Source organism: Triticum dicoccoides, chromosome 1B, assembly GCF_002162155.2.
Source record: "Triticum dicoccoides isolate Atlit2015 ecotype Zavitan chromosome 1B, WEW_v2.0, whole genome shotgun sequence".
NCBI classification, from domain to species: Eukaryota; Viridiplantae; Streptophyta; class Magnoliopsida; order Poales; family Poaceae; genus Triticum; species Triticum dicoccoides.
In genome coordinates, this window is record NC_041381.1 from 392,719,745 (window position 1) to 392,735,245 (window position 15,501).

A 15,501-nucleotide genomic window follows, 5' to 3' on the forward strand; every position below is an offset into this window, starting at 1 on the left:
TCTTTCCGAATACCAAATTTTCCCAATTTGCCAAGGGTGTGGGAAAAGTTCAACCTTTGTGGGAGGGCTCATAAAGGTAGAGTGATGCTCTTTTGGCTGGATAGATGGTGTGGTTAGAGGGATTTTAACTTCGCCATCTCGGACAACCCCGAGGTTAAGGTGGCAGATGTGTGGGCGAGTAACCGTTGGGTTCCCCGATTTTAGAGATCACTTGGAGCCCAAGAAACGCATGAGTGGGAGGGTCCGCCGAGATACTGCCAGCCATAGGGTTACCTGAGGGCGAGACATGGTCACTTAGGGTATCAATTGATCGGGCAATTTCTCTAATGGGTCCTTATATCGGGAGATTTTTCGCATGGTAACACCATGTGATCTAAGTGGCATTCGGCAAGCGAGAATGTTGTCTAAAATACAAAAAATATATGGCAAATGGCCAGGAATAGGATCCCAAGTGGGGATCAAGTTAGGAAACGACATGGGCCAGGGGATGACAAATGTGTTTGGTGCGGGGAAGACGAAACGTGTGACCATATTATTATTCGGTGCATTGTGGCGAGATTTGCATGGAGTGTGCTTCCCGATGCCACAAGATGCAGATGGAATGCTAGTGCTTTTTCGAAGTTACTCCCTCCATCCTTCAAAAAGTGTACTTCCAATTTTGTGGGGGTGTCAAACTATCTTAATGTTTGACCGAGTTTATGCAAACATATATCAATGTTTATAAAATGAAATAGGTATATAATGAAAATATATATTATCAAGAATCTAATGCTCCTAATTTGATGGCATAAATGTTTGTGTATTATTGTATAAATGCGGATAAAAAATTTGACTTTCCAACAAAGTTGAAAGTACACTCTTTAAAGGACGGAGGGAGTATACCGGTTGATCAAAGAAACACGCGTCCAAAACCGTAGGTTGGCTTGAACTTTATCGATTACACGCAATAAAGCTATTATAGAAGGAAAGTTGTTTCGTCACCTGGCTAACTTGATGTATAAAATGGTGATCCTCTAAGGGCATGAACAATGATGACATATGGATACAGATGCTTCATGAGATAAAATAGCTTGAGACAACTGTATTATTATTTTCATCCCGACACAATCTACTACTTAGTGGGCCTCATCAAGAAATAAAAAAGAAAACTTTAATACATATGCATCTTTACTCTCCACTTCAACTTATTCAGTTTTTTACACCGGACCACATTTTTTCTTCCCAAGCACCCGCCTCTTGCAGAGGATCCCGCTTCCTTATCTAAATCTACTTTTTCTGACATCCAATGCTACATGGCATATGGAGCATCACCATGAGGCTATGCACTGGCCATACCCTTACAGGTATGGAAATTTCTGGCGAGACCAAGGGACCGAAGAAAGGTGGAGCAAGTCGCATACAGCCTTCACGCAAGGTGTACTGAGCTTCAGCGTGTGGGACTGAGGGACACTGCCGGCTAGGGAGCGGCCCTCATCTTGCAGACCGTCGTATCTCTGGCAGGAACCTCATCTTTGCGTCGGTGCTCGCGAGATGGCGGAGGTTTCCTCGCGGCGGCGCTGCGGGATCTGGCGCGGCTGGGCCCTTCGGCGGCGTCGGGGAGTGGATCCGGGGCCGCCCAGCCCGGATCTGGCGCGTGGTGTGGCGGCGGTGCCGTGCGCGCGGGGGCCTCCCTGCTGGCCGCGTCGTGGGCGGGCGGCGTTCCTGCGAGGCTGGCTCGGGGCTTCGGTGGTCGGCGCGTCGGGGCTCGGTGGCGTGCGCTGTGTGGAGGTGGAGTGGGACGATGCTGACGGCTGGTGGTGACGGGTCGCAGCGGAGTGCGCAGGCCGGTGGCGGCTTGGTACTCCTCGCTGCGGTGGCTCAAGCCAGTCCGTCCGCGCTGTCCAGAGGTGAGGACTAAGGACCGGCGCGTGGCAGATGGGTTGGTGGTGCGGCGGGCCTGGCGGGGTCTGGCAGCGGAGAAGTGGCGCGTTCTGGTGGCGGCGGCACCGGCTGGAGGCATCGGCGGGTTCCCACGGGCAGGCTGGTGGCGGCGCTGTGTTGGTTCGGCCAAGACGGAGTCTTGCGAGCAGCGAGTGGTCGGTCATCTCTGCGTGGCGTGGCGAGCGGCGGTGCTCTCCTGGCGGTGCTGGCCTGGGCTTTTTCCATGGAGAGGCAGGTTCGACTGTCGCAAGGCCGTCCCTTGGAGTGGGCGACGGCCGTCGCGGGCGGTCTTGGACCTGGCCGGAGATGCTGGTTGGCTGCAGTTCCTCGTGCAGGCTGGGAGTGGAGTGTGGTCGTGGTTTCCCTGCCAGGCGTTTGGTCCTTGGTGCTCGGCTTTGCAGCTACATCGGCAAGTGCTGTGGTGGCGGCGGTGCGAGGCTTCTTGGAGAGTGCTGTCAATTCCTTGAGGCGGGGGTGTCAGGTGACGCGCGGATGAAAATTTTGCACGGCTTCTGTCGGGCCGGCGACGGTGGCATCTGTGGATGCCATTCCCCTCCTTGAAGGCGTCGCCGAGCGTGGTCACCTTGTCCTTCGCGCTCCGGGAGTTGATGGATGTCTTCGGGCGAAAGCCTCGATTCAAAATTTGGGTCGGCATGATGGCGGCGTCCTCGACGTCGTTCCTCTGTTGGGAGCATGGTGTTTTAAGACAAGGCTGACTCCTCGCTGCTCTCCTCCGGTGTTCGCCGCGGTCCTATTTTGATCCTCAGCGGCGCTATGCACGTCCGCCGTCGGTGTGTCCAAGACGGTGCCTTCTCGGAGCGGACCGAGTCCTGCCATTCATCTGCCACTTCCTTTAGGCGCTAAGGATGGATGGTGCGTCGACGAGAGAATCTCTGCGGAAGTTGTTGGTCTTCGGAGGTGTCCGGCGTCGGTCGAGACGCGGTGCTTTGTGTCATTTTAGGATAGGCTCTTTTACGTTGTAACTTGCTCGGCGGTGGTGTTTGTCTTTGGTTTTGTTGGTCGTGTTGTTCATGCTATACTCGTTGTTCATGCTATACTCGTTGTTCGCATCGAGTGGTAGCTTTCTTGTAACTGATATTCTGTCTTCTATAAAGCTAAGGTACGCCTAGGCGTACTCTCGAAAAAAAAAGTAGTAATCGTGCACGTGCGTTTGACTAACATAATTCAATTTTTAAAATTGAAAGCATAACTTGGTTTGTGGATTATTATGATGTTTCATTATATCCTCATTATTAACACTATTTTGGAAAATGAGGAAGTATAAGACCAAACATTGATTTGCATAGAATTTCCCCGTGCATGAGAAAATGAAGGGCACAGAACTATCCAATGTCAGGGCAAAGGTGCTAACGGGTGTTTCCTCGGAGGAGCATAATAGCAGGTAAACGTGGAGTACGTCATTTTGGAGACCGGGTTCCATGGAGCCCTTTGTCTTGAAAAAATCAAAATTCAATTTTTACTTAAAAAAAATCTGAAAAAATACACATATATGCAAGGATGTAAAGTGTGAAAAATTTCAGGATGAAACACCTTGAATTGCGAGCTGCACATAAAAAACAAAAGCATGGACTTTGAGTGTGAACAGTACATATACTAAAAAGCTCCCGATTTGTCTTTTTGCGTAGCTCACATTTTAATGTATTTCAACCTAAAAATTTGCACACATGTACATTACGTATCTAGGTATATGTGTATTTATTTTCAGATTTTTCTGAAACTAAAAAGTTTGAATTTTTTATGTTTTCAAATAAAGGCCTCTATGGAGCTCGGGCATTTTCGGTACATGTGGATCATTAGTGATGAATATTGTCATATTGTATAATATATGGGCTCCACATGGTTCCAGGTAATTCAAATAGAGAGGATTTTTTTTTGTTAAGGTACATGACTTGGTTCTCAACGATCGACCACTCACTCAGGTGCACACGACTCCCTATAATCTCCTACATGAGATGCAGAATAATATGGCTCTTAGGTGTGTAGAACATATAGGAGTACTCTCGAGATAGTAATAAAGTGTGCTGCTATCTATTCAACCCAAACAGAGGAATAATATGCCTGCCCAGCTGTTCTTGCTCCTCGAATTTCCTGGAAAAAAATATCAATCCCATTCGTAGTTATCAATCCAGGTTTACATTGGGTATTCATTATAACAAAAGCAAATGCCAGCAAGTCATCTAAATCAATATGACAGAACAAAAAAGTAGATATCTGAACAAAATTAGTAGATTTATGCACACATATACAATACAAAGGTTCATTGAACTAAAAACCTTACATGCAAAACCCAATTTAGATGCTTAGAGTAATATCGAAAGTAAAGGCAACGGAGCAAGCATGGTTGAATACCCAACAAGCAACAGTTATAAGGTAGTGTCATATCCATTTAATCCACTAATTTGTTACAATATCAACATACAAATATTGGCTTTCAAGCCTGATATGGATTAAAACTGAATTAAACTATGTTTTGAGGAAATGCATAGCCACTGAATCATCTTGTTCAATCAAATTTGGATGGGTCAATACTGAATACCTATCACCAAAGTGTCCTCACGTATAGTGGGCACCTAATAGTACAAGCCACCTGCCGGGAGAAATTAAGCTATGGATTCTCTATGAAGAACAGATCATAAGTGAAGGGAGGTCGAACCTTGCTACTTGACAAAAATTTCGCAGTTCATCTTCTGTTGTCGAGCACACTGCAGGACACCTGCATGTCTTTTGATCGAAATAACTGAAACCTTTCAAGCTGAAAAAGATGAAAAATGCAAGGATGGGTCGTGACTCTGTTGCTAAAAAATACGCTGGAGCTCCAGGTGAGACAGACTCAGATTTCTGGATTGTTGCTTGAACGTTGATGGACGAATGGTACCAGTAATAAGAAACTCAGTCCAAGAATTTTTATATATACACTGCATTGTACATATGGATAGAAAGCCAATTGTATGGATTGCTAAGCAGAACTTGTCTATGCTCCATCCTTCGTCGGGTCGTCCCCAATTCTCAATCACATGTTGATGCATAGCAGCGGATAGAGATCTTGAAATATACATCCTACTCTACAAAAAGCACTTTGGTTTTCCCACCTCAAATCTGCAAACTCAAAATGTCTGCAGATTGCAGAGTATGCAAGTAATTTGGAAACCTGAACTTTGGATGGTGATGGAATTAAGAAAGTAAAATGTCAGTGAGTCACACTGTTTCCCATGTCTTCCAAGTGAAACTTGGATTTAAAAAGAAACCAATTATGGATGGTCATGCAGGGGTCTCAACCAGCAAGCTGGAGAGCTCCCAAAACAGAGAAATACTAATTATCCCATGGACATAAGAGGGAAGGAGAGGGGAGTACTTGTTGACAGAAAAACAAGCTGCAGAATCCCAAATGGAACATCAAGCAAGAATGAGCCTCATGTGGAATCAAAGGCATACAAAGACAGTAACCCATGCAATTTATGTCAAACAGAACCCGAACATGTAAATTTGCATGCATCTGCTGATCTCAAGGGGGTAAAATTAGTAGAAGAGCTAGCTGTAAGTGAACAGCAAGACAAGAACAAGTAACATGTTAAAATTGGATGGAACATTAAGCTGATTGCACTGATATTAATATATGCCATATGTATCGGCTGCTAGTTTGTTTGCAATACATTCCGAGCTCACGCACCGAGTTCTGGTAGAAGATTATATCATGTTCTTTCCTAATCCAACTCTATACAGGTAATTCTGCAAAGTAACCATACGGCCCGGACAAACTGATGGATGATTAAAGCATGGTTGAGGATCAATAGGTCTTGCACGGGTTCGCCTTCTTCGCTCCTCTCATGGTTTTCCAAATCTTGTCCTGGTCTGAAGCATGGCTATGCCCATACATGGCATGTCCTCTCCAAGTTGCGCACGGAGCAGCAACGTCGCACACAAAGCAGTAGCACTGCAGCACAGAAGAAACAAGATGAGTGATAATCTAGCATGCAGACATGATCATTTTCAGGCTTCAAATGTAGGCTTGTCAATGTGATAAGTGGTACCCGACAGAATGGGACAATTGAAAAGAGAGAATAGCAAAAATAGCACTAGTCAAAACTGAAAGTTCCAGAATACCACTAGTGAAAACCAAAGTACCAAAATGCCACTCAGTTTCATGCCAAAATAACACTAGTATCAAACTGAGGCTAAGAGCATCTCTAGCAGATCCCGCAAACCGCGGTACCGCAAATTTCGTTTACGGGATACTGTAAACCGAATTCGCGGTACCGCGGAGGTCGTGAAAGATCAGATCCGGTAAACACATACCGCATAATGTAAACTACTAGTTCGCGCCACAGACATCTCCGAAGTTCACCAGAAAGTTCATACTAGCTTAAAACATAATAAAAACCTAAATCTACTAATCATCATCAACAGGCTTCTTGACCTGGAGGTGGTACTCCATCAGCGAGTTGGAGAGGACGAACGCCAGATCGTACTCCTCCTTCGCTACCGCCACCCGCGCCATGGCACCTTCTTCTCCGGCGGCGGCCTCCTCCTTCGCCTTGTACCACGTGCGCTCCGCCTTGTGGAGTCACTTGAGCATGGCCGCCTCCTTCGCCTTGTACCACGTGCGCTCCGCCTCCTGGAGTTGCTTGAGCGCAGGCCAGAAGATCTTGTCAAGGCGGTCGAACTTGCTCTAGGCCCGCCGGCCACCGCTGCGGGAGGAGCTCCCCACCTCGTCGTCATGGCGGCGCTTCAGCGGCGGCAAGCCGCCGCGGCACCCTTGGCCACTCCTCCCACGACCAACGCTCGACATCGGGGCGAGCTTTGGCTGCCTACGCGTGCGGCAAATAGCGGCCAGAGGAAGGAGGATTTCTAGCCGGAGAAGACAATTTGTGGCACAGGGGGATATGGGAAATGCCGGATGCGAACCCTAAAACGCGGACGCTCCGATATATATGCGGGAATCGGGGGCGGTTTATGGGCCGGGCAGTTTCTACGGTATCTGTTCGGGTCTATTTTTTCACGCGAACTGTAAATCCGCCAGAATTTAGCGGGCCGGCGAGCTTTTAAGGGATCTGCTAGAGATGCTCTAACATATTGAGAGAAAGACACATATACCATTGCTTATCAGAGCAAAGGATACGGCGAGGCATAGGGTTGAGATTCATCGCCACAATTTTAATGCAACCAGCAATCAAGCATGTGACCTTGTGAATTAGGAAGACAACAATTGAGTACAGTGATGGATTACTATATATACACTACTTGCTTGAAATTTTGCAGTCATGAATGATGAATTGCCGTATCATTTGCACTTTGAGCTTTGAAATGACTAGCATTGTGTGCTGCAGTTGAGTACAGCGATGGATTACTATATTATACACTACTCGCTTGAAATTTGGGGTTACAAATGATGAATTGCCGTATCATTTGCACTTTGAGCCTTGAAATGACCGGCATTGTGTGATGAAGTTGAGAGAAAAAATCACCTAAGGGAGAGCCACGGGAGCCTCTGCTCCAGACACGGTGCTGATCCTGCTACGCAGCTGCACAACCGCCACATAGAGAGAAGACCACGGGAAAGAGACAGGGAGAGGGGCAGCACCTAGACACGCGCAGCCGGCCGATTGAAGTCGGCGTCGAGGGAGCAAGCTTAAACAGGGACGCGGTCGGCATTGCAGAGTTCCGGCAGCGTGGTTAGCAGAGCAGGACGCGCCGGTGGTCGACATCGACATCACCGGGCCGAGCCAGGACAAGGGCGCGACGCGGTCTGCCGAGAGGGGAACTAAGGGACAGGGAAGCAGCCGGGAGGCGCGAACGCGGGCGCGCGATGCAGCGGTTGGGGCCGCAGCCATGGTCTCCCAGCGAGAAAAATTGACACTTGACGGGAGTGACATTTTTGGCATAAAAAGACCGAGATTGTAGTTGTATTATGGCACTAGCGACATTTCGGAATTTTAGATAATGGTAATTCGGCTATTCTCTCAATCGAAGATACCTGCTCGCAGTGCTTCTCGTGAGGGGTGGTGGCGAAGGGGAACTTGACGCAGAGATACCTCGCGTGCGGAAAATCTCTGCAGGCCACCTGCAGACACATCCAAATCGAAATCGCGCCGATCGCGGGCTCATTTGGGGAAGGAACAATCTGAGAGGGGAATGAAAGATCCGTGAGTGGTGGCGTTCGTACCGGGCCGCGCTCGGCGAGAACCGCCAAGTCTTCGTCGTCGGCGGCGGCGGGGACGACGACGGGTCGGGCTTTGTTGGCGGCAAGGGGGTCGGCGGAGAGGATGAGGCAGTCCTCGTCGAATCGGCGCTTCTGCCGCGGCGTCCACATCTCGATCTCGTCGACGTCGAGCGGCGAGGAGGCGGTCGCCCCTGCCCTCTCCCGATCCCTCCTCTTCCCGGAGCTCAAGGATGGGGTGGGGAAATCTCCGATTTCGATCACCTCAACGTCCGGCGCAGGTGCCGTCGCCAGCGCAGGGGCCGTCTGATTCGCCGGCGCCGGCGCAGGTGCCGCCGGAGAGGGCGGCGTGGCGGCCGGGGGGGTCTTCTTCGTCCGCGACCGGGGCGCGGCAGGCGTCTTCTTGGTCCGCGACTTGGGCGCCGCCGCCTCCTTGGTCCGCGACGCCGCCGCCGCGTTGGGCGTCGTCCGGCTGACCCTCGCCATGGTGGACCGAAACCCTAGTGGATTGAGGGTCGCGATGGGAGGCAGGCGAGGGATCGGCGAGGGTTTTGATTTTTGAAAATGCGGAGGGCGACGCGAGGTTTTGAACGCGGCGGCTGGAGGTGTCTCTGACAAGGGTGCCACCTCGTCACGCTCTGGATTTGTTTCTAGAGCTCCCGCTTTGTGCTATGGTCACGACCTCGTTTTTTAAGGAAAGAGATTGTTTGTTCCCTGATTTCATTAACGAAATCATAGATGTTATTTCTGGAAGTGAACGGAAAGCAGAAATGAAATACCAAGTTCGAATGGCCGAGCATTGTCCTGGAAGTTACGGACATTCCATACATCATCCTAGTTTCTGCCTTCATCGTCGTCGAAGAGTGTGTTTGGTAAAGTGCATGGGGTGCATGAGCTTAAGACTTTCCGCAACTCACTTTTAGGTGTTTCATAGCCTACACGGGGCTTCTCAGCATGCACGAGTTAAGCTCAAAAACCCTCTTAGCATGCACGAAGGGAGAACATCCCAACAACCGTTCACTGGTCAACATGCATGAGCAAAGCGAGCGACAACGTGTTTCAAAAAATGTTCAGAATTTCTAAAAAATAATTTAATTTTCAAAATACCAAAAATTGCTCAAATTTTCAAAAATGTCCAGATTTTCAAAATTTTCAAAAAATGTTCAGCATTTCAAAATTGGTTAAGATAATATTCAAAATTTTAAATTTTTGAAAAAGTTTGCACTTCTGAAAAAAAATGTTTTTTCAAAAAACGTTCAGATTTTCAAATTTTGTTTAATTTCAAAAAGATCAAACTTTCAAAATTTGTTTAAATTTTTAAAATACTTTAGAATTTCAAAAAATGTTTAAATTTTAAAAATGTTATTTTTTCATGTTTCAAAAAATTACTCACATTTTTTAAATGTTTTGTTCACTTGTTTGAAAATACTGATTGCTACAGTACCGACCGACACGTCTAAACACATGCAAGCTATCAAACAAAGTCCCGGCTTAGCATGTGTCAGTACATACACCAATACCAAACAAAATCAAATGCATGCACTCAACATGCCTACACTGAGCATGTATCAGAGAGAACAACCATGCTAGGTTGGGAATGCTACCAAACACACCCTAAAGTACACACGAGTACCAGCTTAATCTACTAGACATGCAGACCGTACGTCTACGGTTTGTGAAAATTCCGATGTATGGACGTGTGCATAGATGTTCGATGGACGGTGTTGGAGAGCGCAAAGTGTCTTGATTGCACAATCCGAGGATTATAGACGTTTTGATGTATAGCATTAAAGATGCCCTTATACTTAGACTGCAAATCTAAAGTAGTCATCATCTTGTTCCACGTATGGACAGTCATCACCGTGAGTTATCGGAGAGCTTTCAGTTACTGTTTTTCTTTTTCTTTTTAATGAACTGGCACATTGATTAATACAAATCTCAACAACTCGTCACGCTTCTTTCTGGTGGTATGAGCTTGTGGACATAGGCTAAGAGCATCTCTAGTGAAATCCTTCAAATGTAGCCTCTCAAATGTTGTCTCGAACTTTAACTCCTTACCTTTAATGAGCTAAGTAAAAGTGGTTATGTGGGGACCCTGGTCTAGTTGATTGAAGCCTCCTCGTGCATCCTACAACGATCTCATGACCAGTGTGTCGATGTGCACAGTCGAACTGGTAACAAAAGAACATCCATAAACACTAAGCTTATACGTGCATAGTTATGACCATTTGGTTGAGGTGATGGTCACCACTCCAAACATTACAACGGAATCTTCAAATGCATCGAGTAGACCCATCAGGACGCCTCATGCAACCGACTAGGATTGCATCCTTGTTCGCCAGGTCATCGTCAAACCCCTCATCCACATACTACTCCTCCATGCCCGACCAAGTTAATAGTGAGGGACAACAATGCCAGACAACAATGTACGCACAAACAACCCACACGGAGGTGTAATAGATATTAATGAATGGCTTAGTACAGGAAAGGGGGTTGTTATGCTAGGTATCGTCATTTATGAAAAACCAAATTTAACCTACTAGGTACATATAGTAGTTTTGTAAAAGCATTTTCATAAGCGGTTGGTAGAACCACAATAATAGCAAAGGAGGGTTATCCTTCTACTGGTGACCCTATCGGTCAAATCTTCAATTCTTCATTCACCAAAGTTGATCCCCATATAATCCAAAATCCGATATTATCACCATCTAATCCAAATCCAATAGCATGATCCAAGGTATGTAGTCCATTCCCATGGTATCGTCTCAAAACTTTTCTCTCCTTTGTTCTTCGAAAACCTTTTTATAAGAATAAATCCATCTACACCTTCGTGTAGCTTCACTAGTTGTCCTTGACTGTGGGCACAACTATTCGAATAGATTGACCCTCTGCAGAGGGTGTACACTTTACCCACGAGATATGATATGTTCTTCTGGTCGGCCAAGTTAGACAAGGGTGAACACAATAGAACAATCATACATGACTTTCCTCTTCCCATACACTAATGTAGACCTGCCAGATCTGGGTTTGCCCTCAACACTGGAATGCGACGTATAAAAACCAGCCAGAATGCACGCCAGACAGTTCCACAAAGAGAACACAATGGTCACTACATTTTGAATGAGGGACCCATCCTTACACTCAGAGGAATACCGACTTTCCATGACCTCGGCAACCAAGGTCCCGTCCCGTGAGAGGCATCTTCAGCTCTCGTCGTAGTGTTAAATATTGCGGGATCTATACTTGGTAAGACAAGATTCCAGGCCAAGCCCCATCCCAAATTGGGGTAATGTGGTTGCACATGTAAGTCTAGGTTTTGATGGCACTTAGACTCGAGGGTTTTCTAAAAAGAAACTATCATCCATCTCTACAACCACTTGGCCTTGTGGATAAGACATTTACATTATCCATAGAAGTCATAATATCTTCGCATTACCATATCCATAATCACTTCCATAACCATCAAATAATTTCATCCTCACAAGTCCATCATGTCATAACCATCACATCATCCACATCTTTCTTGTTTGGAACTCGCTTTCAAATACATCTCTATCTTCGACTGCCAACTCACTATTACCTTTTCAAATTTTATTTTTTCACAAGTACTCTTGGGCAATGAATGTCTCCCAAGAGGTTTTATAAATTTTTTTTGAAAGGTCACAACATTTATTGAAAGTCCAATATTTTATTTGCTAAAGCATGGCTAAGCTATTTAATTTATTATGCTCAAGTTGCAACAAAATGAAGTCGAGCAATAGGTAATTGACCTAGGGAGACAAGTATGGTATTAGTAGTACAAAGGGGCATCATATCTTCAAGCAACATGGGGCGTAGCTAAACCAATAGATTAAATTAGCATTTCTAGAATATAGCCTTTATGCACTAAAAATAATTTTTAACTAAGTAATGCAAATATAAAAACAACATGGTCAAAGTAGGTAGCTTGCCTGGCTTGTCTTGGTCGTGACTAGTCATTCGTAACACCCTCATACATTCACGATTAGTTGTAACCCTAACCTCCAGAAAAATAAAGCACATGAGCAAAAATACATACAACATGACATACATATGGCTCAAAAAATTATGAAACTAATTTTATTGGAAAGCCTTGATTTTAGATGAATTTAGGAAAATGAACCACTAGATTTGGACATGTGTTTGGAAGGATATGTATTTTTGCGGTTTCTTTAAATAAAGAAAAAGGGCATTGTTGCCAGTGGGAGGAAACGAGTCGGCCCAGATGTGCAGTCAAGTGCTCAGGGGAGGCGTCAGAAGATTAAATACAAGGATACTATTTTAGTTAAAGAAAGCATAAACTTCCTCTACATAAAAGGGAAACTGTTTCTCTATATGGAAAACATATTTTGGATAATATGTTTTCCTCTAACATCGGCAGGTGGGGCCCACTCAAAAGAGTTGAACCGCTATACCTCGCTGGTTAGAGAAACAGGGGAAGCTGATGATGGTGAGGCTTACCTGCTAGGAAGGAGACATTAATGAGGTTGGTGATGGCGGGAGTCAAACGATTGCTCGAACACAGTCACACCGATGGGCCGAATGACAAGCAGGGGTGACAGAGTCGATGAAGGAGACAATGCCAAGCAACAATCACTTGTCATGGGCTCTGATGCTTGAAGTTAGAGGTAGGGTAGAGGGGTGTACAGGAAGGGCTAGCTATGATGAATTGGGAAGGGTCTCACCATAGCGAGGGAATCAAGCTCTCGGGCTACGGGAGGTTGTCGGAGTGTGTACTCAGGACACTAGGGATCAAGGATACCCCATATTGGTGAGTTCAGCTAAGGGCTAAAACACTTTATCAAAACACAAGCAAAATATCATACACGGACATAGGGATTTTTACAGAGGTTCATGCCGCCATCTGAGCGTAAAACCCTACCTCATGTTGGTATCGATATGAACTGGAGGATTACAAGTGCTTTGGTGTTACAAGGATGGTGGTGGGGGTGCGACCAATGGTGGTCAGGGTATAGATAGAGTGCCCAAACACTCCTATATCTAGTCTTCTTGCCTTCCCTTGGGTAAACGTAGTACTTGGTGTTCTTGATGCGTGCTAGTGTATTCTAGTGAGTGTGTCTTGCTTGTCCCTCTACTGACCTTGGCCCTCCCCTTATATAGGCCTAGGAGGAACACATTGCTCATTATCTCGAGGAGGTATACAAAATGGTAGACGCTGCATGCAGCTTGTAGTATGTATAATTAGTAGATGACCTAACACTGCAAAGTGTTAGGTTCTCGAGTACCCCTTCTTGAAGCGACGCACCACACTTCCCTTCTTTGGTCTTGTGTCGCGCCAAGGTCTGGTCACATCGCCCGTGATGATGGCCTCTCTTCATAGGCCTGCGCCTGGCTACATTGCATATCTTGAGCAGGCATTAAATGCTCAGTCGGTGGAGTGCTCCGCAAGAGCAACCTGCCCTTTCAATGCGTGTCCTAGATTCTCGGTGCTCCAGCCCCCTATTCCATCACCGCTGGCGTCACCCGCATCCTTGATGATTCCTTGTGGCCGATGTGGTCGTGGTAGCCCTATATCTATGTGTACCTCTGTATGCCAAACTGTAGTTAGTCGTAAATAAATCATTTGCCAATTTTTAGGCTAATATAGTTTTTCCAATGAGGCACATTTATTGAGTATTAGGGGTACCCCATTTCAAATACTCCGTTGGTAGCCCCCGGGTCCGCCCATAACAATTATGATAGTTAGAAAAGAGTGTGCCTCTAATTTTCTAATGTGGGCGGGGCAGAAATATTAAATGGGCTAGCTTGGGAATAGCATCATCACGTTTCTCTTGGGGAAGTGAAGTGGTTCCGTGGGGGAATTGCCCATCGTGGCGTGGTTAAGAAGTAGACATTTCTTCTCTCCGGATGGTTTTTACTGCCTCACGTCTTGAGAAACTCATGGGTTCCCGATGCAATGAATTAACCCCATTGATTCTGACAGATAAAGAGGCAGATTTTTACTACTATAAAATGCCCCTTTTTTCTTTACCATCACCAACTCACATTCTTCCCCATGGGCTTCCAACATTATGCTTTTCATAGGTATTCTCAAAACGCTCCCCGTCCTTCTTCCTCAACCTACTCATCTCCCTATCACTCGTAGTGACTCCAAGAAGCCTCCCCCTTCTTCCGTGGCAGCGCCTAGTTCTTCCCTTCTCTCGTCTGCCCAGCATGCAGTTTGCTCTGCCTTGCCGGTGATCATTGGCCATCCTGTGGCTCAAGCTTCATCTCCTTCGACGCTGACACTGCTACTTGTGAGTTGCATTGGGATTTCCTCAAAGAGGAGAGGATGATGCAATACAGTAGAGATAAGTATTTCCCTCAGTTAAGAACCAAGGTTGTCAATCTCGTAGGAGAACCACACAAGACCTCGTGAACAACACCTACACACAAATGAACAAATATTTGCACCCGACGCAAACAAGGGGTTTTCAATCCCTTGGCGGTTAATTGCAAGGATCAAATCGCATAGTGATAGATAGGTAAACAAAAATACAAAATAAAATAACGGTAAATAAATTGTAGCAAGGTATTTTCGGATTTTAATATATGATAAAGATAGACCCAGGGGCCATAGTTTTCACTATAGGCTTCTCTCTCAAACAAAAAGCATACGATGGGTAAAAAAATTACTGTTGGGCAACTGATAGAAAAGCGCATAGTTATGATGATATCCAAGGCAATGATTATGTATATAGGTATCACGTCCGAGACAAGTAGACCATCTCTTTCCTGCATCTAATACTATTACTCCACACATCAACCGCTATCCAGCATGCATCTAGAGTATTAAGTTCATAAAGAACGGAGTAACGCCTTAAGCAAGATGACATGATGTAGACAAAGTAAACTCAATCAATATGAATAAACCCCATCGTTTTCCCCTTAATGGAAACAATACAAATACATGTCTTGTCCCTTTCTGTCACTGGGATATATAACACCGCAAGATTGAACCCATTACAAAGCACCTCCCCTAGTGCAAGATAAATCGATCTAGTTGGCTAAACCAAACAGATAGATCGGAGAGAAATACGAAGCTATAATAATCATGCATTAAAGAATTCAGAGAAGACTCAAATAATATTCATAGATAATTTGATCATAAATCCATAATTCATCGGATCCCAACAAACACACCACAAAAGAAGATTACATCGAATAGATCTCCAGGAACATCGAGGTGAACATTGTATTGAAGATCAAAGAGAGAAAAGAAGCCCCATAGGTTTGTGGAAAACTACTCACACATCATTGAAAGGGTAGCAAGGTTGATGTAGAGGCCCTCTGTGATTGATTTCCCCTCCGACAAAGTGCCAAAAAAGGTCTCCAGATGGGACCTCCGAAGAATAGAAACTTGCGGTGGCGAAAAAAGTATTTTAGGT

The 15,501-nt window shown here is 45.7% G+C and overlaps 1 protein-coding gene across 1 annotated transcript; it reads right to left on the minus strand.

Moving 5' to 3' along the window:
• Positions 1 to 5,515: 5,515 nt before the first annotated feature.
• On the minus strand, positions 5,516 to 8,715 carry LOC119337298 (60S ribosomal protein L22-like). Its single transcript, XM_037609411.1, has 3 exons — positions 8,102 to 8,715; positions 7,913 to 7,999; positions 5,516 to 5,872 (listed from the first exon to the last, which is right to left on the minus strand). Exons 1-3 carry the CDS (start codon positions 8,579 to 8,581, stop codon positions 5,726 to 5,728), a joined length of 714 nt encoding a protein of 237 aa, XP_037465308.1. The 5' UTR covers positions 8,582 to 8,715; the 3' UTR covers positions 5,516 to 5,725.
• Positions 8,716 to 15,501: the final 6,786 nt, after the last annotated feature.